The 21,654-nt window shown below is 39.0% G+C and overlaps 1 protein-coding gene across 1 annotated transcript in view; it reads right to left on the bottom strand.

Moving 5' to 3' along the window:
* The window catches only part of MYH11 (myosin heavy chain 11), a 62,698-nt gene that overhangs the window by 16,100 nt on the left and 24,944 nt on the right, over positions 1–21,654 (bottom strand). The window contains exons 5-21 of the mRNA XM_075719239.1: positions 18,173–18,275; positions 16,416–16,436; positions 13,940–14,032; positions 12,991–13,054; positions 10,191–10,289; positions 9,002–9,145; positions 6,179–6,274; positions 5,677–5,795; positions 5,352–5,504; positions 4,705–4,878; positions 4,331–4,504; positions 3,726–3,840; positions 2,595–2,788; positions 2,304–2,425; positions 2,119–2,188; positions 1,820–1,980; positions 854–962 (exon numbers count right to left, since the gene is read on the bottom strand). Coding sequence (XP_075575354.1) covers positions 854–962; positions 1,820–1,980; positions 2,119–2,188; positions 2,304–2,425; positions 2,595–2,788; positions 3,726–3,840; positions 4,331–4,504; positions 4,705–4,878; positions 5,352–5,504; positions 5,677–5,795; positions 6,179–6,274; positions 9,002–9,145; positions 10,191–10,289; positions 12,991–13,054; positions 13,940–14,032; positions 16,416–16,436; positions 18,173–18,275 — 2,011 coding nt within the window. The remainder of the gene's footprint in view (positions 1–853; positions 963–1,819; positions 1,981–2,118; positions 2,189–2,303; positions 2,426–2,594; positions 2,789–3,725; positions 3,841–4,330; positions 4,505–4,704; positions 4,879–5,351; positions 5,505–5,676; positions 5,796–6,178; positions 6,275–9,001; positions 9,146–10,190; positions 10,290–12,990; positions 13,055–13,939; positions 14,033–16,415; positions 16,437–18,172; positions 18,276–21,654) is intronic.

Genomic DNA, 21,654 nt, shown 5'->3' with positions numbered 1-21,654 from the left:
TTAAGAATGTTTCCTGTCAGTATTTATGTTACTGAGCATAGTACTTAAAGGTGGCAGGCTGACTGGCACTAATGGTAGCTCTTGCTCAGGTAGTGGACAAATACTGTCCAGCCAAGCTCGATGTAAGCATCTTTAAACCAGCAAGCCTCAGCAGTGTTGCTCTTGGTCATCTCTGTGTTAATTCTTGGAGCCTTGTGAGCACCTCTACCTCCAGTAGTGTCACTTTTTGAATGGCTTCAAGCCTATTTTCGTCCATTGATAATGTGCAAAAGCTACATCTTCTGCACAGAAAGGCAATTTGCACACGCGGGTGTGTGTTACTGCTCATTTCTGGTTGCAGAGGAGGTTCCTATCAATGCAAGTAGGAACAGTTTTCTGAATCCAAACTGAAGGCCATTCTTGAAAAAACCCACATTCATTAGGCAAATAGACTTAATTTGCTTGAATGCCTAGCAGGAAGATGTTTAGAGTCCCAGTTAAGGAAGTCCTGAGCTACCAAGTCCCCCATAAATACATAACTGCATGTTCACAAAATTCAGTTTTACTCTGTCTTCTCATTATCCACCCCTGTGAAATTATTTCATTTTTGGCAATTAAAAATCCCCAAACATGCAAAATCTTTTATGAATCTCTGCTTAACTAGTTTGGTTTCTTCTCAAGCTAGAACTAACTTCAATGCTAATGGCACTAAATAACTATCCAGAGTATCTCTAACCCAAAATTTTGTGAAGCTAATGAGGTTCTTGCAACGGACTTTGGAACAAGGAGTGTGCCTGATGTGATGTGCCTTGGTATCTTGTGCTTTTCATTTCTTTTGGAAAGCTGAGGAGATTCACTGATAGCAGTCACTCACTTTAGTGAACAGTCTCCACCATTGCCAGTTTCTCAGCTTCAGGTAAGCAGCACAATTTCTTTGGATAACCTTCATTGCAGTCAGCTGTTGCTGTCTCTTGGCAAAGGCTCTGTGATTAAAAACATAAAGCAAATTGGTTCAGTCTGAGAATACAAGGTGTCTGCAAGATAGACACATTAAGCAAAGAAACTCTGGTATGAGAGTCTGCGGATTAGCCACATGTTTTGGGAAGTCTGGCACAAATTCTTTCATCACTTAAACAGTGCCTATGCTTTCTTGAGGAAAGGTGATAACGCTGTTTAGCTTTCTGGTATTTTATTTAGTCTTCTGTTTTTTAACTGTTTGCACTCCACAGGCAGGTGCAAACCACAAAGTATAGATCTAGTTCTGGATGTGAACATCTTACCAGAGTACATGGGCACTTAGAACTTGCATTGATCATCATTCCTGAAACCTAGTATATTTAAATTTCTTTGCTTAGCAATTTGAAAGCCTTGGTAGTATGCAGAAAAAGGACATTATTGTTAATAGTTTTGTGATGTACATAAACTGAGATCATGCTAGATGATCACTGCTTCCTGACCAAGCAGTGTAAGAAATTATTTTATGTTTTACAAATGCCAGTGGTGCTGTTACTTGTACTAGTGCATAAGACTCCAGTCATAGGCTAGGATGCTCCTTCTCCTGCTTGTACAAACACATGTTTAAATGATCAGTCATTGCCTCAGAGCTTACTGTACAGAGGGTGTAAGTAGCCTCGCAATGTAATTACTTCCCTGTAATTATACTAATAAGCCTCTTCTGGGCAGGAAGCAAATCTTTCATTGGACACAAGTTGAGTTCCAATGCAATACAAATAAGAGATAATAATAAAATGTCTTAATATCTTCAGTTATACAGAGAACTAAAGGCTACTGTAGATACTCTGCTGCAGAAGACATTCTTTTTGTTAGTACATATTCTTACTTTCTTGCTAGGTAGCCTCGGCACTGAGCCTGGAAGGCGATAATAACGTCTGTGATCTTCAGGTCTCTCTCTTCTTCCAGGTGAGCCAGAACGCCGGTTCTGAAGAAGATTTTACTCTGTCCAATTCTGTACAAGTTGGGATCAAGTTCTAATGCTTTGATCTGGAGGAAAACAGGGATATTTAACTCCAGTGCTGAGGTTTAGGGTATTAAAAATTACTTCTTGTTTCTGTTCGCTCTCAATAGCTTTTATATAATTATAGACCTGATTATCAGTAGGATCAAAAATGCTTTCCTCACCATCAGTATGCAAGCCTGCTTCCCATCCATGAATCCTTTAGGAATAGCATTTGCAGCAAGAATTTCGTATCTGCCAAAAGATGTTGATGTTAGGGAGGTTGAAACACATCAGATTATTTTGTACAGACAAACATGTATTGCACCACTACTAAACCCAGAGTTAGGACTGAGTGAGGGATTCCTACCGCTGACGGAACTCCTGGAAGACAATCCTGTTGGGGAATCCCTGCCGGCAGATACGAATACCTTCCAAGACACCATTGCAGCGCAACTGCTCCAGCACTAAATGGGCATCAAGTTTGCCAGCCTGAAAAGGGAACAGAAAGTATTTTTAGTAGAGTAGAAATTTACAAAAATGTTACTGGCTGCATATCTATGTGTCAAGATATTATGCAGCTCTGTGATGTGCTGGTACAGTGAGCAGCTCTACATGAATAATGTGCCAGGATTCTGAAAACTGAGCATTTGAAACTTACCCTTTTTTCATGATTTGGAATGATACAGCGGACAAAGTTGGGATTGGTATTCCTTAAGGTGGTCATCAGTTTGGTCAGCTGCTCCTTATAGAGTTGTCCAACAGTACGGAACATGCCTTTCTTGGTTTTTGAAGCACTAGGGAGTGAGCTTTCAGTCATCTTGGCCATCTGGTCCAGCCCAACTATACGGTCCACTGAAATATAAAAGAAGGTATGAATGGAACTGCTTATATAAACTGTCCTCACCTCACGTTACACCTATCACTGGCATTGTTAAACTGCAACTTCCCAAAGAGGACCAATATATATCTGATGCAGTAGAAGCGTACTAACAAAAGTACTAGAAGAGCCTTCTGGGTAAATAGTCTACTTCTGTCAAACATGAAAGTGAGGATCTTTGTTAACTAGTGACAGAATGGAGCAACTGAATACACAGAATGTATTTTATTTTATGTTTGCTGTAAAAAGGACAGTCCTTCTGCAAAATATCCAATTGGTAGATTGGTGTCAGAACCAGGAACAACAACATGTCTTGACTCCATCTGTTACCCAGTGGTTCTCAAAGTCTAGCTAATAATTCCCCTCAGTTATTTGATAATTGAGAGACACCTTGCTGGTGTTTGCATGCACATTTATGTCCATGTATTAAATATTTATACTGTAGTATAAGTGTTACAGATCCATATAAACTTTTTAAAATCAAAGTGTTTTATATGCATACAGATATTCTTCTGGTGGAGTTTAGCTGAGATTATACATCTTTGGAGAGAACTGTGCAGGATGTCTGGGAGAGGAGTGTGTAAGGTAAGTCATTCATAAAACCCAGCAATAACCTGTATTAAATGAGGTCTGCAATATCACATATTCAGCAATGTTCTAACAGTGTAATGAATAATATTATTCAGCAACAGAATAAAAATTAAGGAATTTTTTTGATAGAGCTTAAAACTATCTAATGATGTTTTCCATAAGTATGTCTTTAGAACACATTATTCTTGTTTCTTAGTTCAGTCTCTTCTATGCTTATCATTTTCACACTTGTGTCCTGCCAGCAAGGGATGGCTGTCAAAAAGTTCTAGCAGAAATTTCTCCCTTTAAACAACGTTACTGATTTAGAGTTGTGATTCATACCGTCTTTCCAAAGGTCTGCTACAAATTTGTCTGAAGACTGGTTCAGCAGAGAAGTCACATTGTCATTTAGTGGATCCATGTTCTTTGTTAGCCAGGCAGTTGCATTGTAGGTAACCTGCAGGAAACAGTGCTACATCAAAAATCTGTTCTTGATAAAGATATCTGGTGTGTCCAAGAAGACAGGGCACTGTATTAACACAAAATCACACAAATAATAATAATGTGAAAAGCTTTCTATGGTTGAGAGCTGAGTTGAGTATTTATTCTTACATGTACTAGCATCTTAAAAGCTTTTTGCAGACATATCCATGGCAGGGCATCTGCCCTGCTTTTAAAAAAATCTGCTTGCTAGAAAAGAATCTGAATTACTTGGATTTTCAATAAGCCCAGTGCTGGTTATTTTTGTTTTCATGTGAGCTTAGCACAACCATGAACATTTTGTAAATCTTATTTCATATATTATGTAATTAAAGCACTTAGTATATATATTATACAATGAAAGCCATCCCTTACCAATGTAGGTACTGGAGTGTTTCTTTTTTGCCATCTGGGCAACAAAGAATCAGAAAGTTCTCTAAGTCAAAATAGCTCAACCTGTCCAGTACCTTTCCTGCGTAATGCATTATACAGAACTCAGTTTTATCCTTGAGTTGCTTGGGCTTCTGGAATTTAGGATGGTTGCCTTGTTCTTGACATAGTTTCTCCACAAAGGATGTGTCAGTAGCTTTGGGGAACCAGCACTCTTCATCCAGCAGAGCCAGGACACCTGGAGGGTTGGTCTGCAATGTGAGCAATATCAGATCAGTATCATCACAGGCAGAGACAAAGAAAGAGCACCAACTTCTTTATCCCTTATGTTACAAATCCTCCCAGATAACAAAGGATCTGAAATTCCTTAAATGGCTCTCTTACTGTACTGATACATAACTGACCCTGATGCAACCTATGTAGTGTTCCACCTATAGAGATATAATCTTACTGGTCTTTCAATCAGCTCAATGCAAGGTTGCAGGTCAAGGCCAAAGTCAATGAAATTCCATTCAATGCCCTCTCGCTGGTATTCCTCTTGCTCCAATATAAACATTGTGTGGTTGAAAAGCTGCTGAAGTTTCTCATTAGTGTAATTGATGCACAGCTGCTCAAAGGAATTGATCTGTGAAGAGGAAAAAAGTGAATTCATAATGTTAGAGAGACCTTCAAGAGGGAACTTAAATGACAAGATGAAATTTGCTATCTTCTATTTCTTTTTACATATTACAATAATTCAAATATAAGGATCCATATTTTTCTAACATAAGGTCTTGAAAATTTAAAGTAACTTCTCAAGTGGTAAATCTTTGTACTGGGACCTGTTTGATAAACCATAAAAAGCAGACTTTGGCTCTAAACACTGAACCCCACAGAAGGCCAGCAGGAGCATGCTGCCAGCCCCCAGCCCTTCCTGCCCAAGGGAAAGGCAAGTGGCCAGGTGTAGTAGGCCTGTGGATTGTGTTGGCCACGGGCTGCTAGCCACCTTGAAAGAACCAGATTGTTTTTGTGGCTCTGAACTTAGATTTTTGTCATCTTATATCCAAACCACTGCATGATAATAAGGAGTTTAGCCAGCTTGTGTCCTACAGTACATACCTCAAAGATCTCAAACCCAGCAATATCAAGGATCCCCAAGAAGGAAGCACCTTGTCGTTTGGTTTTATCTAGAGCTTTGTTTACGCGAGCTAGAATCCAACGGAAAAGACGTTCAAACTGTGCCTTGGCCAAAGCCTCTATGGCAAAGTCCGCCTGGAAAAAAAAAAGAAAGACAAAATTGTTAGTGAAAGAAGAAATCCAATTAGCTGCTAATTTCTGTAGAGATAACAGACAGAAAACTGGCATTTCCCTTTAGACAAGAGGTAAGAAAAAAAGAAGAAAGGAGAATAGTTTCAGGAGAGCTGAGCAGACTGCAAGTACATACCTGCTCTTTGGTCTGAGCTTTCTGAACAACATCTCGTCCTACTTTGATCCTCGGGGTTAGAATAGATCTTGTGAAATCTGTTACATTAATCCCCATCAGGTGACACACTTTTTGTGCAGCTAGAATAAGAGAGTGAGATTTTATTTCAGATTGAATTTTCTCTTAGCAGGTCAGTAAATGAATACGAGCAGCTTAGAAAGTATGCAAAGTTATTTATCTTCCTTAAAAGCTCCTCTATTGTACATACAAGAGATACTACTTGCCATGAAAGTATTATTCATGATCCAAGCAACAAATTCACTGTTCATCAATTTATGGATTCAAGATCACTAGAAAAGGTAATGATAATTGAGCTGATTTTAAGTATGGTATATCTTTTAAAGCCTGTGAAGTATATATGTAATAACAATTAAATAAAAAAATACTGATAAAGAGTCCTTACTCAGCTGCTATTTTATTAATTTCTTAATGTTAACTAGATTTTTTAAGTGGCAAATCATACCAGTATTGTCTGGCATAGAAGCTTGATCAGTGTTTCTCTCCTTCTTGAAGACAATATTACCCAGTTGTAGGACAGATGAAACAACCCTCAGTATAGCTGTAAGAGAAGCAGATAATATAAATGAGGAACAGAATGGACACATTTTGAAAGCTCTATTCTCTGCAATAACGAAGATTCATTCTATTGCCTGTAGTAGTCTGTACCTCTATGGAAAGAGCTAGGTTTGCTTTAAAAGACTGTGCCATAAACTGCAGGAGTTTGAGAGCTGATTGAGCATCATCTCAACAATCTGTGCAGTGGAGTAAACAGGCCAGTCTGGGAACACCAGCATGTCCAAGCTAAGTTGTGCTGGTTCCCCAGGCAGACCCCCGCATCTCAGGAATTCATTTCCCACTCACAGTGGCCTGTAGCATCTTCCCTGCTCAGTCACCTGACAATCTGTATCTTTGCCTCTAAAATTAAAAAAAAAAATCTATTAATTACTAGCAGCTTCAAAAATGTGTGGCATTTCTGAAGCTCCAGTTATGCAGGAACATGTGGATATTTAGTTGTGCAACTAAAATCAAATGTATACAAATCTTTGAAGGATTAGTGTTGAAGTACTGAAAAGTAATTGATTAATGTTTGATTACTAAAATATATATAAATGTGATGTCGCCTAACTTCAGGTAGTAATATCTACTGATACGTTACAGATGAGATTGTATGAATCTAGCGAGTTTCATTTGTTTATTTGGTAAACTTACACAGGAGACTAATACTGTCCTAATGGGCTTATATTTTAGAGCATGAAATCAAAGGGGTTCAGACAGTAATATAACGACTCCTATTGTTGTAATGGAGAATGCTGCTGGCAGCACCAATACACGTGCCCTGGCAGGAGAACAAACCAGCCTTCATCAGTAACGTCATCTGAATTTACCAAGGCTGGGATTTGCACTGCTGTCCTGCAAGGCAAGGCATGTTTTTTTCTCCACATCCCTCAGTCACTGACGCAGGGGTGGGATGTGATGGAGCTCTGCTCCCGGCTGCTACAGCTGGTCCAAGGCTCCAGTGGTGGGGTGACGCTGTTCCTGCCACCAGGTGTCACTTGGGGCATGGCATTTTGTATCCATGGGTAATGCACACCGGCATGCACCAGCTGAAGCCCTGCACGCTCCCAGGAGCAGTAAGAGGTAAAAAGCTACGCAGATAGATGTCTCTGGCAGGCCCATATTTTCAAGATAGTTTAGTTGTTCGTTCATGCTCTTTGTTTTTATTTGTCTTTTCTCAGTGAATACAAATCAGTGAATAGAAATATGAGCTATTTGAGCCTGTTCCATTTCTTTCAAAATTAAATCAGAATATTTTGCAACTTCTTCATGTTAGTTGTTGGAAAATTCTGAAAAAAATGGCTTTAAATGGTCATTACTGCTGTTAGAGCTGGCTTGAATTCAGTAGTCTGTTCTGGGTGTGTATGGAGTTCTTCTAGTGAGATATCGTCCCTTTTATAAACACAAATTACCTTTCAAAACACCATGTGTTACAGTACTTTTGCGTGCTGACAACTGCACTGATGCTGTGGAATTCAAATGGGTCAGAAGTGCATGTCATGTTCCTTCTACAAACAGGACTCTGAAATTTATAAGACTTATAAGAAAAAGCCTTGCAATTCTGCATTCAGATGGACAGCAAAATATTGTGACAACTATTTTATTTGATCCACATTTAAGTTATGGTATAGAGCTGCCCTGGGCATCGCCACTTCTGTGCATCACAGAGATAATTTCTCTTTGATATATACTCTGTTTTCCAATATAGGTGGTCATCCTTCAATATTTCTTTCACTGTGTTTCCAGGAAGTGCTGCCAGTTTAAATCTTTGAAGGAGGTGGTTTGCAAAGAGTTTTTGTTATTGGCTTCAGTTGCTCCCACTGGTACCCACTGCAGCAATGGGAAAAGGTAGGCCACTGTAGTAATTTTTTAAGTAGAACTTTTCTAACAACCTAAAAGCAGTAGACCATAATTAGCTCTCCTTGCAAGGCACCCTACTACTCACAAGACTTCCTGAAGCGTCACCCTGTTTAATACAAAGGTGGCAATGATTCCAAGGAGGCTGTAGGGTTTTGTGTCATGGATCTATGATGGCAGTTTCAGTGTCTTCGCTGCCAGTCTATTCTCAGCCCCTGCTATCCTCCCCGCCCCCCCCCAATTCCCACTGCTGGTTTATGTTGTCTTCAGGCACTGTACTGCCACTGGTTTGGTTGCTTGCTGTTACTGGCTGAGCCCATGCTGCTTGTGTTATGTGATTTTGATCCTGTGTTTAGATCCTGCCTTGACCTTGTGTCTCTCCTGATCACGCAGAACTGAGTTCCCATATTATTCTTAAGGTAAAGTAAAAATAAATCTGTGCTTGAGAAGTTTTGCCTTATGAGAGAACCTTCATTCTCTTTCCAGGAGATACCTATGGTTTAATTCATGTAATACCTCCTGAGAAGGAGGGAAATCTATGGGCACTTAATTCCCAGTGCACTTCTTAGAAACAATAGCTACATAATGGTTGGTAATAGTTTCACACAGAGGAAATAAGAGGCGAAGAGGTTAAACAACAGGGGTACATTTAGAATCCTCCACTTGGTGGTTCATGCAAGATGACACCTCCAGAGAAATGCGGACATACAATCTAAATAATCTTAATTTTCTTATATGACTGTAGAATCTTACTTCATATACATATTTTGCAAAGTGATTATTCTGGACAGAATTAAACTCTATGCATTTGCATCTTTATGTAGTGTCACTTGCAGATGTATACCTTGAATACAATCTTGCTAACAATTCTCACCTATCTGTTCCTCCTCAGTAAAGCCCATAATTGTCATGGCTTCCAAGGTCTCCTGGAACATCTCATCATCTTGTTGAGCAGGAATAGGCACGTGGCCATTAGATAGAAAGGTATAATTGTTGAAGCCTTCCAGCAACAGATCATCTAAAAAGCAAAGAAGAAAAGCCTTAGTTAAGTACATCAGCTTAATTTTTTTGGTTCATGACTTCTCCCAATGAACAACAGGAAAAAACCCAGTGTTTTCACCAAAGGAAGACTCTGCTTGTATGAGGAGTTTAGGGTTTTGTGGTACACAAATATTTTCAAAATAACTTTTCATTTAGCCAGCTTGATTTTGTTAAGTTTCCAGTTTTCATTAGTAACTGGGGAATGTCTCTGCCCCTCAGTGAAATTTTTCACCCTATGGACTCAAACCTGAGCCATTCATCCCAAAAGTCTTTCATTTAATGCCATGTGTAATCTACTCAGAATTACACCTCTCCCTAAGGGGATTCATGTCAGGTAATAATAAGAATGGAACCAGGTAACAACCATAATGGGCCAGACCAAAAGACTCTTCAGCCATATACTGTGGCCAACAACAGATTCTTAGGTAAGGAGCACAAAAACCAGGGAAAATACAGAGTTATCCATTGCTTTATACATTCTTTGGCAACCAGTCATTTAGGGACAGATGTCATATTTGAACCATGATGTTCCAATCCATATTACATCTAATCCTTTTTTTGGATCCACTTACACTTTTCACCTTCTCAACATTCTGAATCTACAGGTTTCACAGTGTAATAATGTGCTGTGTGAAGGACATTCTTTTAATTTATTTTAAAACCACAAGCCAGTATTTTTATTGGGAACCCCAATTTCTTTTGTATTAAAAAAACCCCCAAAATACAAAAAACCTCTTCCCTATTCATCTTCTTGGTATCATTCAGGATGGAATCTGAATGGGTTTGCATCTCCTGTAAATTGAAACATCCTGTAAACTGCAAACAACCTGGCTCAAACAGGTGGACATCAGTTGAAGCTTTCTTGTAATTCACTTGAAAGAAATATTTTCTATAGCTAAAGAGCTGTTTGTTTATAGAAAGGATTGAATGACATACAATTAAAGAAGTTAAGATAAATTACTTAAGCAAACCATTGCTCAGACTGTTAAATGAGATCTAAGAATCATTAGCAAGTAACTTACTTCTCATTTGTTCAGAAGCTCCAGCAATCAAATAGTAAAAGATATGAAATGTTCGCTCATCTTTAGCCTGACGAATAGCACGGGACTTTTCAAGCAAATCTGTTTGTCAGTGTGTTAAAAAAAAAGAACAATAACTGTCATGGTTTAGCCCCAGCCAGCAACTAAGCACCATGCAGCCGCTCGCTCGCTCCCCCTACCCTGATGGGATGGGGGAGAGAATTGGAGGAGTGAGAGTGAGAAACACTCCTGGGTTGAGATAAGAACAGTTTAATAATTGAAATAAAGTAAAACAGTAATGATAATAACAATATAATAATAATAGTAATAATAATATACAAAGCAAGTGATGCACAATGCAATTGCTCACCACCCGCCGACCGATACCCAGACAGTTCCCGAGCAGCGATCGCTGCTCCCCAGCCAACTCCCCCCAGTTCTATACTGAGCATGACACCACATGGTATGGAATAGCCCTTTGGGCAGTTTGGATCAGCTGGCCTGGCTGTGCCCCCTCCCCATTTCTTGTGCACCTGGCAGAGCATGGGAAGCTGAAAAAGTCCTTGACTAGCATAAGCAGTACTTAGCAACAACTAAAACCTCAGTGTGTTATCAGCATTCTTCTCCTACTAAATCCAAAACACAGCACTATGCCTGCTGCTAGGAAGAAAATTAACTCTATCCCAGCCAAAACCAGGACATTAACATATTTCAGTCCTTCCTTAATTGTGCCATCAGCCTCAGAACCATCAATAACATTGTTGAAATATTTGCCACAAGATTGTCTAAGATGAGCTGTCTAACATGAGCATGCATCTAATTCTGTGGCAGGAGCTCTGGTATTGGTATAAATCTCACCACAATGAGTAGATAGATTTCCTACCTCTTATTGTATGGTAAATGCTGGTAATCATGGTAATAAGCACTACAATAGACATAAATGCTTCTAAAATCAGATATATAAAAATAGTATTCACAATGTGATTCACACTACTTTTAAAATTAAGTACCAATATGATTCTTTCAACATAAGGTGGTGCTGCTAGGAAAAAAAGCTCTTGAGGCCAGTATTGTAAGTATAAAAGCAATAAAAGCAAACTTTATTTATGATCCATTTTTATGACCACAAACTACTAAAAATGAAGTCGGCAATAGCATAAGTATTTCAACATCAGTCAGTGATTCACTCTTTAAAAACTATAGCGCAATAGGTAGAACTTCCAAAAAATTAAATCCTGATTTTTTTTCTAAGAATCACTTGCCAAAATAAGAGCAGAAAGATAAACTGTTGTTTGATGCTACACTCAAGAATTAAGGTCTTTTTTTTATAGCTGCATCTTTCTTTCCCATTTCTTGGAGCAAGCGGCTCCTCCTCTATGCAAAGATTAGCAATGCAGCACTGAGAAATCTGGCTACATATGAATTTGTTCATTAAAACACACTCCCTCATAAACACAACCAAGGCAAGAGGCAACAGTACCTGGCAAGCAAAGTCAGGCTAAGCTGAATTTCTCTGAAATGTCTGTACTTTTCCCCTGAAAATATACATCAAGGTTATTGATATATAGCTCACTGCTCTGGGTGTGTCATTTGAAACAGCAGGGCCATATTTAGCATCCAGAGCAGACAAGTTCTCTGGAAATATCTAGCACTTGATGCTAGAGGGGCAGGGGCATCAGCACCGGCAAAGTATTTGCTTCACTTCAGTTGAGTGAGTTTCCAGAATATGTAATTTCTGACCATGACAGTTCAACAAAATATGCAGAGATCAAATAAATTTCAGGATAAATTGTCCCTTGGTTTGACAAAGGGAGAGGAGCTGTAAGGACTCTGACAGCTCTTCTGACCACACCATGTTCTTTGGCTTTTCCTGCCTCTTTTGTCTTTATTAATGTAAAGTCTTTAGAGGGGTGGAAGGGAAAGGTATATTACTTTTGTTAAAATGACCCTTCATTCCTCCAGACATGAACTAGAAAGCTGTCATACTAGGTATCATATAGACTTATCCCTTAACAGGTTATTCTCAATGCTTTTTCTTGGAATGCCTCTATCCCAGTACAACATATATGACTTTTGCTATACCTAAACAGCAGGAGATGTGCAGCCACTCAGTCTGCAAGGCTCAGGACCCTTCCCTTACAGAAGCCAGGGTGCACAGGGCCAAGGGTGAGATCATATTGAGCATCTGGACTTCAACCCAACGTGCACTCGGCACTGGGACTAAGTGCCAAACCTGGACTTGAAAACTGGGAAGCACTCTCCAAATTCCTGGGTAAACTGTAGTGATAATACCAAGTATTCAGTGTTTTTTTCAAGGTGCCTGTCACAGCACCGGTAAGAAACAGTAAAGTTTAAAAACTTTTTATGCAGCTGGAAATGTAGACCACAGGGAACCGGAGTGACCCATGCAGGATCACACTGACACAAAACAAAACAACTGCATAGCTCTCATGATCACATGTAATCTTAACCACAAAACAATCTTTTCCCATTATTGCGTTATTGGGGCTCTGCTTTTAAAGTCCCCTGCTGTTGCCTTAGGTATGGTGCTTCCATTTTCTGAAGCTGTATATGGGGAATAGCACACTTTCCTATAGCTGAGAAAACAGACCTGAAAATGTAAACGTGAGAGTAAGACAAACCTAGAAGCTGGTATCAGCATAAATGGAACCACTTCCCTCCATCTTTGTTTATACCAGCCTCAGCAATATTTGCCTTTCTTAGACATGCAGTGGAGCTTGTTTATCTTACTTTCTTCTGCTCACGCTAGTTAGCTTCCAGTGCAGCTCACTGAAAAGGATACAAGTCTCTATGTTTGCTCCAACAATGTAGCCTGTCACGTCAAAGTTGATGCGGATGAATTTGCCCTGTGAATGAAAAGATGATCTAGATTGGGCTGTTCTTTCAGGTTATGCCAGCTTTTCCAACATTAGTATTTAGCCTGTTTAATAAGACATGTACATCATCCTCTTAAGAGTAACATGCTTGATTACCTCCTGCCAGGATAACCCATGGAAAAGCCTGAAAGGAAGTAAACCTCTCTGATACTCCCTCTGCAGAGATTTGCCCCCACATTTTGTTCAGGCACTTAGAGGGAAAGGAGCCCTCCCTACAGGACCAGGCTTTGACAACATCTATTTTGTACTCGATTTCCACAAGTTCAATGAGGGAATAGCATTGGATCTGTGTAATTCCCTCTGCTAAGGTTTGTCCCAGAAAAAAGTGTCATCAAATAGTGATAGCCCCCAGCTTGCATCATTCTAACTTGAATCTGTATGACTGTTTTCTTTTTCTTCTGTAGTTTTTAATATATAAATATACATTTTTATATATTTATAAATATATTTCCTAGAAAATATATTTATTTAATATATTAACTACTCTTGCTAAGTAACAGTCATACCTTATGAGATATATGCTCAACAGTGGTGCAAAGAAAAAGAAAGTACAGATTTTGTTTGCAAATATTCTGAAGGTGGATATATCCTGGAGCAGGAATTGACTCTGGAAGGCCACACATAGACTGCTAAATACTGAGAGGAAAATGGTACTGTCAGGTTTGACCTTGATCTTTGATCTTCTATAAGGCCAAATTCCTATTTCAGAGAGGGATTCTGAACTGTTTTTAAGGGATTAGTTTTAAGATGCTCTTTAGAGAGAAGTACTGATGAGGGCCACTGTCTGTACATTGTGTTTTAAAAGATGCTGTACCTCCCCCCCGACATAGACACAACTGGATTTCTCCTACTTACGAATCTGGAGGAGTTGTCATTCTTCACAGTTTTGGCATTTCCAAAAGCTTCAAGAATAGGGTTTGCCTGTAGAAGCTGTTTTTCCAGCTCACCCTAAAATTCATTCAGATGTAGTTAACCCAAAGCTTCATAATTAAATTAATTAAACCCAACACATGTACACTGGAGAAAAATGAAAGATAATTTAAGCCTCTAACTTTTTTTGCTGAATACTGCACTTCATGTGGATTTGTTTTCATTCTCTGTTAATCTTTGTGTTTATATATTTGTGCAGTTGACTGCTGTCCTGTATGCATGACCCTTTTCCAGCCCTGTTGCCTGTGACAGATCAAAGTCGATTAATCTGTTTAGCATCATGACTGGCCTTTCTTTAAAAAAAGGGTCATTCAATGTCAAATATTTTTTTTCCAGTTTAATATAATTTTTAGAAGGGATATTCTTAAAGGAACCTTTAGCATGTCTTTTTCAAGTTAGTTTATTGAGATCCTTTGCTAGCAAATGACGATGTAATTAGAATAACTTGCCGAGAATCATTTTAATGTAATGCAGCACAAAGCTACAAAGCAGATTTCATCAAGTCTATTAATAATGATCCATGCAAGGCTATTTAGGTTAATATGGAAATGCATTGATTTATTTCAAACTAGGATAATGAATTCTCATGCAAACACACAAACTTCGTATTATATTGTTAATTGTGATAGGTAATTGCTAATGAAACAAATCATGCAATGAAATGAGCATGCATTTAATACTCCTATTTCTAAACAAATCAATGAAGCTGAAAAAAATCTTTTGCTTATGAATACAACTTTTTTAAACTTTTCATTCAGCTCTGTCCTATGAGGTCACTCACTTTCACATTTGCTTCTTGTCATCCTATTCTTTGAGTACTACTCTGCAGTAACATGTATTATTTCAAATAACTCACCCTGAAAAGGAAAACATCCTCGATAGATAGTATGATATCATTTAAATAACTTTAATTAGAAAATAAGGCAATATTTTGGTTGAATCTAGGGGAAATAGTTTGGAAAATGAAAGTGCTTCCTAATTAGTGTGCGAAACTGGCAACCTTTTTCTAAATGCCATTCCTGAATGTCTTGTAACTTATGTGGCAATGATGAGAGCTGCCTTAAAAATATTAAAAAGCAACAGATTGTTAACAAATGGCTAAACTTATCTGCAGGAAAATGAGCATAGATCTTTTGAGAGCTAAAGCATGTATCAAGACTGCATTTTGAAAAAAAAAGAAAAGAAAAAGCCCACCAAAAATCCCCCAAAACTAACTACCTAAGAGTTGAAAGAAGAAGGAAGATTTCCAAGCAAGCTAATATAGGAGTCCTAGAAAAAGTAATTAATTCCTAAAGTCCTTGAAGTTTCTCTGTATTGAGCAACTCTTCCCAGTTATACTCTGTAGACTTAAAAACTCCCCTATAAGCATAGGGTGTTGCTGAAATCAGATGGTGACAGCTGAAATAGAGCCTCGTCTGCTAAACTGAGATAGATACCACTTGCTTCTAGTGAGAACTGAACTATGCCATAAACTTGGGGTATAAAACTGTGGCCCCAAATTAACAGCGTTGTATGCAGCTGTAAGTCCACTGATCTCCACAGAGTTGCCTATGCCAGCAATGAAATTTTTTTTTCTTTTCAGAGAGCTTTTCAAATGAAATACTAAATTAACTAAGGGGCAACACATTGCCCTTTGTCATAGCCAAAGTCTGAAAGGCAGCAGTCAGAATGGGGGAAAAAAGACCCCATTAAAACAAAAATCCTATTTGCCTGGCACAGAAACAGAAAGAATATGCCAGCAAACCTGCCTATATTCCCAAAGCACTGGTGTGCTGGTATGGCACACCACAGTAGAGGAGGGCCGATGAGGGCCTGCAAGAACTGCCGTAACACACCTGCAGATACACGCTGCAGTGAGAATTGCTGTTACACATCATAGCAGCAAGCTAAGAACATGCTAACTTTTGTGGATGTGAACAATTCTCAACAGTTACATGACAATGTAAAATTGAAAGCAATATCAAATGGAAAGCATGCAGCCATACAAATCACTCAAACACTGTGAGGTTTAGGAATTATTTCACAACAGTCCTAAAAAGTTCAACCTGAAGCACAGAAAACATTTGGGTATTTTCATTCAGAAATCACATTGCTCAGTTTCAGGCTGAGTGGCTCTTTCAGGATCGTGGAAATTTCATTCAAACTACGGCAATCTGAACACACACATATAGAAGAGAGTGATATTTGAAAGATGACCCTGCCTGTGTCAGACCTCATTCTTTACCATGGAGCCTGACACAGTTAGGGTTGATTTGTGAGAGCATTTGGCGCTATTGTTGCTTTTTGTCATATCATACAACGTATTTCAACAAAGTCTCTCTGAAATTTTCGAGGTGCAACAATAGCATGCAGATCTACACTCAGTGCCTTAAACACACATCAAACAGTCTAAGTTACTCACGTAAGAAAAAGATGGACCTTGCTGTATTGAATAATGTGGTATAAAACAAGTGTCAGTATCATTTCCATTACACAGACATTTTTATTGTTTTTCCTGTATTAAAATAACCAATACACAGTTTCCATGCAAATAAACCAGGAATACAAATAAAAACGATCTATTGCAGACATACCAAGAGTACAAATACCATTAACATATATAGAGCATTTTAACTGAAGGAAAAAAGCCCTGAAGCAAAGGGATGGGATTTGGATCCAGTCCCAGGTTAGTCTCCCAGGACCAGACAAGGACAGATATTTTTATGGTAAACCCCCAGTTCTGCTCTGGTGCAACTGAGGCATTTTGCTATTCATTATTTTTTAATGACTGAAATCACAATGTCAGTAGTCCCAGTCACTGAATTACTATTTGTCAGCATGTTATAGAACAACTTAGACTTTCTCTCAGCTCCCATCTGGTGGGTATTTGCCTTCAGGTCTGTCTCAGGGCCAGTTTGGTCCTGAGACTCATGTAATTCCCCAGAGGAGTCAGAAGCAACTGCAGTTACATGCCCATTAGGAATGGCCTTGAAATCACAAGTTCATTTCCCCTAGCCACGGAGTGCGACTCAGTAGGAAGAAACATTTTTTTTTGCATAAACATTCAACAAAGGACAACTATGCCTTTAGTCTTGGACTGTTTCCACTAAATTCAATCACAGATTTCTAGAAAATACTACCCAAAGGGACATCTACTCCCTCCCCTACCCCAAAGCAGGCTCTGCTGTACTTAATCAACAATTATTTATGGTGGAAGAGGCCAGGCTGCACACCCTGTGCTCTCAGGTCTTCTGTCCGCTGGCAAACAGGGTAGGCAAGGGCAGCTGCAAGACCCAGAACAGGTCTGGTCATGAGATTTTTTTTACTTCATTTCCCACTACCCTACTAATTACTTATTTTGGACTCAGTCTTGCATTTGGGACACACTGAAATGTCTTCCTGAATTAAGCCTGGTTTGTCATAAAAGTGAATTGCTACATTTTTTCGCAGAAGTTTTTGAGTAACATTCAAAAGGCTGGAAATGACGTAGGACCTGGAGTTGTATCATTGAAAACAGCAAAGGCAGTTGAGAGTCTCAGCCACAGCAATCATCGCCAGGAACTGTGCAGGTATAAGCTCGTATTATGGTTCAGAGCAAGAAAACAAACTCTAGTCACTAAGGCAAGATTATTAAAAATTTCGAAGGAACAAAGTACTTTTAAAAAATTGTGCCTTTCGAAATTGTTCTCTGTGACAGGGGAGTAAAAAGAAAAGGCAAGTTTTATACTGGGACTCTTTGCTAGTCAGTAAGAAAATTTGCTTGCTAACAAAGCCAATCAAAACTTTAGACGTTTAAATGCTGGTATACATTTTTGTCATGCAGTTGGACAATGTATTAGTTAAAGGCTTCCCCAAACTTCTTAGTTGCCAGGGGCCAAGGGTAAAATAAGGACCTGAGCCCTTGCAGACTTCAAGGCCTTCATGCTAGGATATAAATAGGTGGTATGCATCTGGAAAGCTATGAATATTTCTCTTCTAGCAAAGTACATTCTGATTTGAAGCCTAAGGGGGTGTCAAACAAAAGTTTTTTTCCATAAACATAGAGCTGTGACGTAATTGTGTACTCTTAATATGTCGACTGTTTGGCAAGCCACGGACGTTGACTTGCTGCTAGCATGGTCAGCTCAGTACAATCCTAACAGGCTTGAAGAAGTGTTGAATACGGAAGAGCTCACTTACAGTGATGCTGATGTCCTTTTTGCCCTTATGTGATGAAGCAACAACAGCCAGGTACTGAATGACCTTTTTGGTATTTTCTGTCTTGCCAGCACCAGATTCACCTCTGAGAGGAAAGAAAGTAACACAAAAGAAGGTAGGTAACTAGTGGACTCTTTCTGCCATGTGATGTATTTAGTGTATAAAAACAGGACTGGAAACTGCCTGGCTCAGTTAGTATTTACCCCAGAACACTATCTTTCCAAATCCACCTGACTTCAGCGTGCGAAGAATGCATTATCAGAGCTATATCTCTGTCCCGTTAGTATTTTGACTGGACATTGGGCCATTTAAGGCAGTTCTAAAACACGATGCATTTTTGAACAGCAGTTCATCTTGCTTTGGCAGCATCTGAACATTTATGAGAAGTGGAGCTGGCAGGGAGTCTGCTTGTATTTTAAGACCAAAAAATACAACATTAACTATGATGCGGTACAGGAGTAAGACAAAACATCAGCAGTAACACAATAGTTTTCTCCTCTGAAACTCTGGCATTAAAGTAGACTAACAGCTTGTATCAGTGCTGGAGAATAAGCGAATGATCCTGCCTTATCTGAACTCCATGTTCAAATGCTGCGTGAATTCAGTGGGACCAGAGTTGGGACTGCCTGAGATGTCTCTGCTAACCGGATAGTAAGGGACATCTCGTGTGGGGACATGTCTGACCAGCAGAATCGGCATCACGGCTGTGCTCCGTGCTGTGTCCCTTGGGAAGCAGGAAGGCACTGGTAACTTTCCACCCCTGGGAGGACTGCCAGGGTTAAGTTTATTTACAGCTCTTAAGCCCTCTCTTAAAGTAAAATACTGGTTTTCAAAACACAGGTACAAGGGCCAGATTTACACAGTCTTTTCTCAGAAGAACATTTCCAGCCTGGTTTTCCCTCTCTAAGTGTCACATTACATAGTCTCACGTCTTCTAGATACCTTTGGCTCTGATGATTATATAGACAAAAATGTTTTTATACTCTCCTGTCTCAGCAATCACAAAGGGCATTAAAGTGGGTGTGGATGTAATAAACTAGTTCTTTCAACTGTATCAAGCTAGTGCTGTGACGAGGGCAACAGTCTAAATGTAAGTTGGACCTCTTTGTCTTTGGATTTCTATTAAAATGGATTTAACAATAAAAAGAACAATACATTCAAAAATCCCATGGATATTTGTCAACTCTTTTGAAGCTGAAACTATTTAGCTGGATTTGTTGCAGTTCTGCTTCTTTTCCTAATTAGGAAATATAGGAGTTAATTTTCCCTACCAAGGGACCAGTGATAAATGGACATAAAAAATGTGAGTAAGTGCTGGGCAGAACTTTCAAGACAGGATGACATTGATGTAAACCTTAGGAAACCAGAAACAATTCCTGCCTGAGGTATGGCACAATGAGAAGTGTTTCTTCTGGCTTTTAGAGTTTTAACCAGAAATGATTGAGATGAATATGTTCCTTTTCACAAGACCTGGGTTAATTCGCACAGTTTAGAGGTTGGATTCATCTCTGCCTGGGCTTCAGTGCTAAAACATTTCAATGTTTTATTGATAAAAATTAAGTGTCCTGGGAACAATTCCAAACCAAGCACACCAATTTGAAGACATATGCATACAAAGTTTTCAAATAAACCTACCTTACAACTTAGTTTCTTTAGAAAAAAATAAAAAACCCCAAACTTTCTTCAAACAATCCCCGGGCTTTGAACTATTCCATTTTATTAAAGGTTATTTGTAGTTCATCACTACATGAATTGCATTTCCCAGGGCAACTGTGCCCATTATTTGGCTTTCCCCTGAATCCCTGTGAGTATTACCATATATGGCATCATTTTACTTGTAATTATCCTACCATACTGTAATGCTTAAGTTACTTAACATTTTATTCTGTGCTTTCATCCTTAACTCTTTGCTCCTGCACAGGCTGAGGGCTTTCCTATTTTCTGCAGACAGACTTTGAGGCTTTAACTTCCTTTTGAAGTGGACAATAAAAAGTTCTTCAGCATGAAATGGAAATGCTTCAACACAAAATGGAAAACAGACAGGATCTCAACAGCTACAAGTAGGAAAAAAATCTCTAATGTCAATAAGTAATGAAGAATAATGTCCATAGCTGATGAATACGTCTAATTTTTCAACACATGAGATCATTTTTAAATGTCCATGACAATAGACAGGTCTGATAAACAAGTATCCATTAAGCAACATTAGTAGCCCTCATACTCTGAAGGATGCATCGCAGCTGTATGACAAGGTCTAGATTGCATCTCAGTGATAAAATACCATGTGTCTGAAAACTAACTAATAAGGAGGAATGGCTAGATCAGGTTCAATGCCTCTAAACATCAGGAAGCTTACAAGGGGAAAGACCTGGGAGGAGGAGAGCATGTGAATCTCTTAGTTTGCTTCACAGGTGGATGAAATTCTTCCTAGAACTGTTGAGCTGCAACAGAATTGGTCAGGCTGATTTTTTTCTCTGCATCTGCCTTGAAGTACCATCATTTCTCAGGTGGCAGAAACAACTTTCATTGTGAGGTGGTATGAAAAATTGCACCTGTTTTAAAATCTACATGCTCTCTCAAGCTCAGTGCCTGAATTTTTAAAGACGGGTCTTTTTCTTGCAAGCATCTCTCAGAAATTTTGGCACGGACCATACCCAAGGGGTTCCCCCCAGGAGGCATCTGCTCCTCTCTTCTGAGTGCCTGTTTTCCTCAGTCTTTATCCCTAAATTATGTTCCAAAGTGGGAGTTCACCATATAAACGCTGTTACCACTGTCCTAATCATGTTCTTTTGGGAGTACACTGATCATTTGTTTAATTGAAGCATCTCGAATAATTCTTGTTGCCCACCGTACAGAGAGGAAGCACATTTACTGCCAGTGCTCTTCTTTGCACCCAGCTCAGATGGGCAACACAAAAAACCAGATCAAAAGCAGGTCCTGTTGCACAGTTCTGATTAGCCCAACAGCAGTACTTAATCTACTTTGCATACATGTTTTCCTCCTAAGAAACTCCTTGGCTTTCCCAGAGCAAAAGGGTCCACTAGGCTTACAGTCTTGCTCTGTTAAAAACACCCTCACATTGTGTGGCGTAGTTTAAATTTATTCTTCCCTCATTTCTTGCCAGGCATTGTTTTAGGAACTCAGTACAGGATTTAAGACACATAAGCTCACATATATAGTACTCGGCTATAATAGAGTTTTTGCACCACATGAGCTACTAAATCCTCCGTGACTCCACTACCTTCACCTTAAATGAAAATTATCCCAGTTAGAATAGGTTTCCAAAGTAGGACAAGGTGAGACTAGCAAGTTGGCCTCACTGTTGTAGAGTGAGCCTGTGGTGTAGCTAGAACTCTTGTATGTTTGGGTATAATTGGGAAAAATAAGTTTAAAAGGGTTTTGTTTTTTTTTTTTAATTTTGAAAGTTTTCTATATTAATATTGTGATATAAGACTTAGCTTAAT

The sequence above is a fragment of the Pelecanus crispus genome, chromosome 11, assembly GCF_030463565.1.
Source record: "Pelecanus crispus isolate bPelCri1 chromosome 11, bPelCri1.pri, whole genome shotgun sequence".
Taxonomy (NCBI): Eukaryota; Metazoa; Chordata; class Aves; order Pelecaniformes; family Pelecanidae; genus Pelecanus; species Pelecanus crispus.
This window is presented reverse-complemented; position numbering and strand designations above follow the sequence as displayed.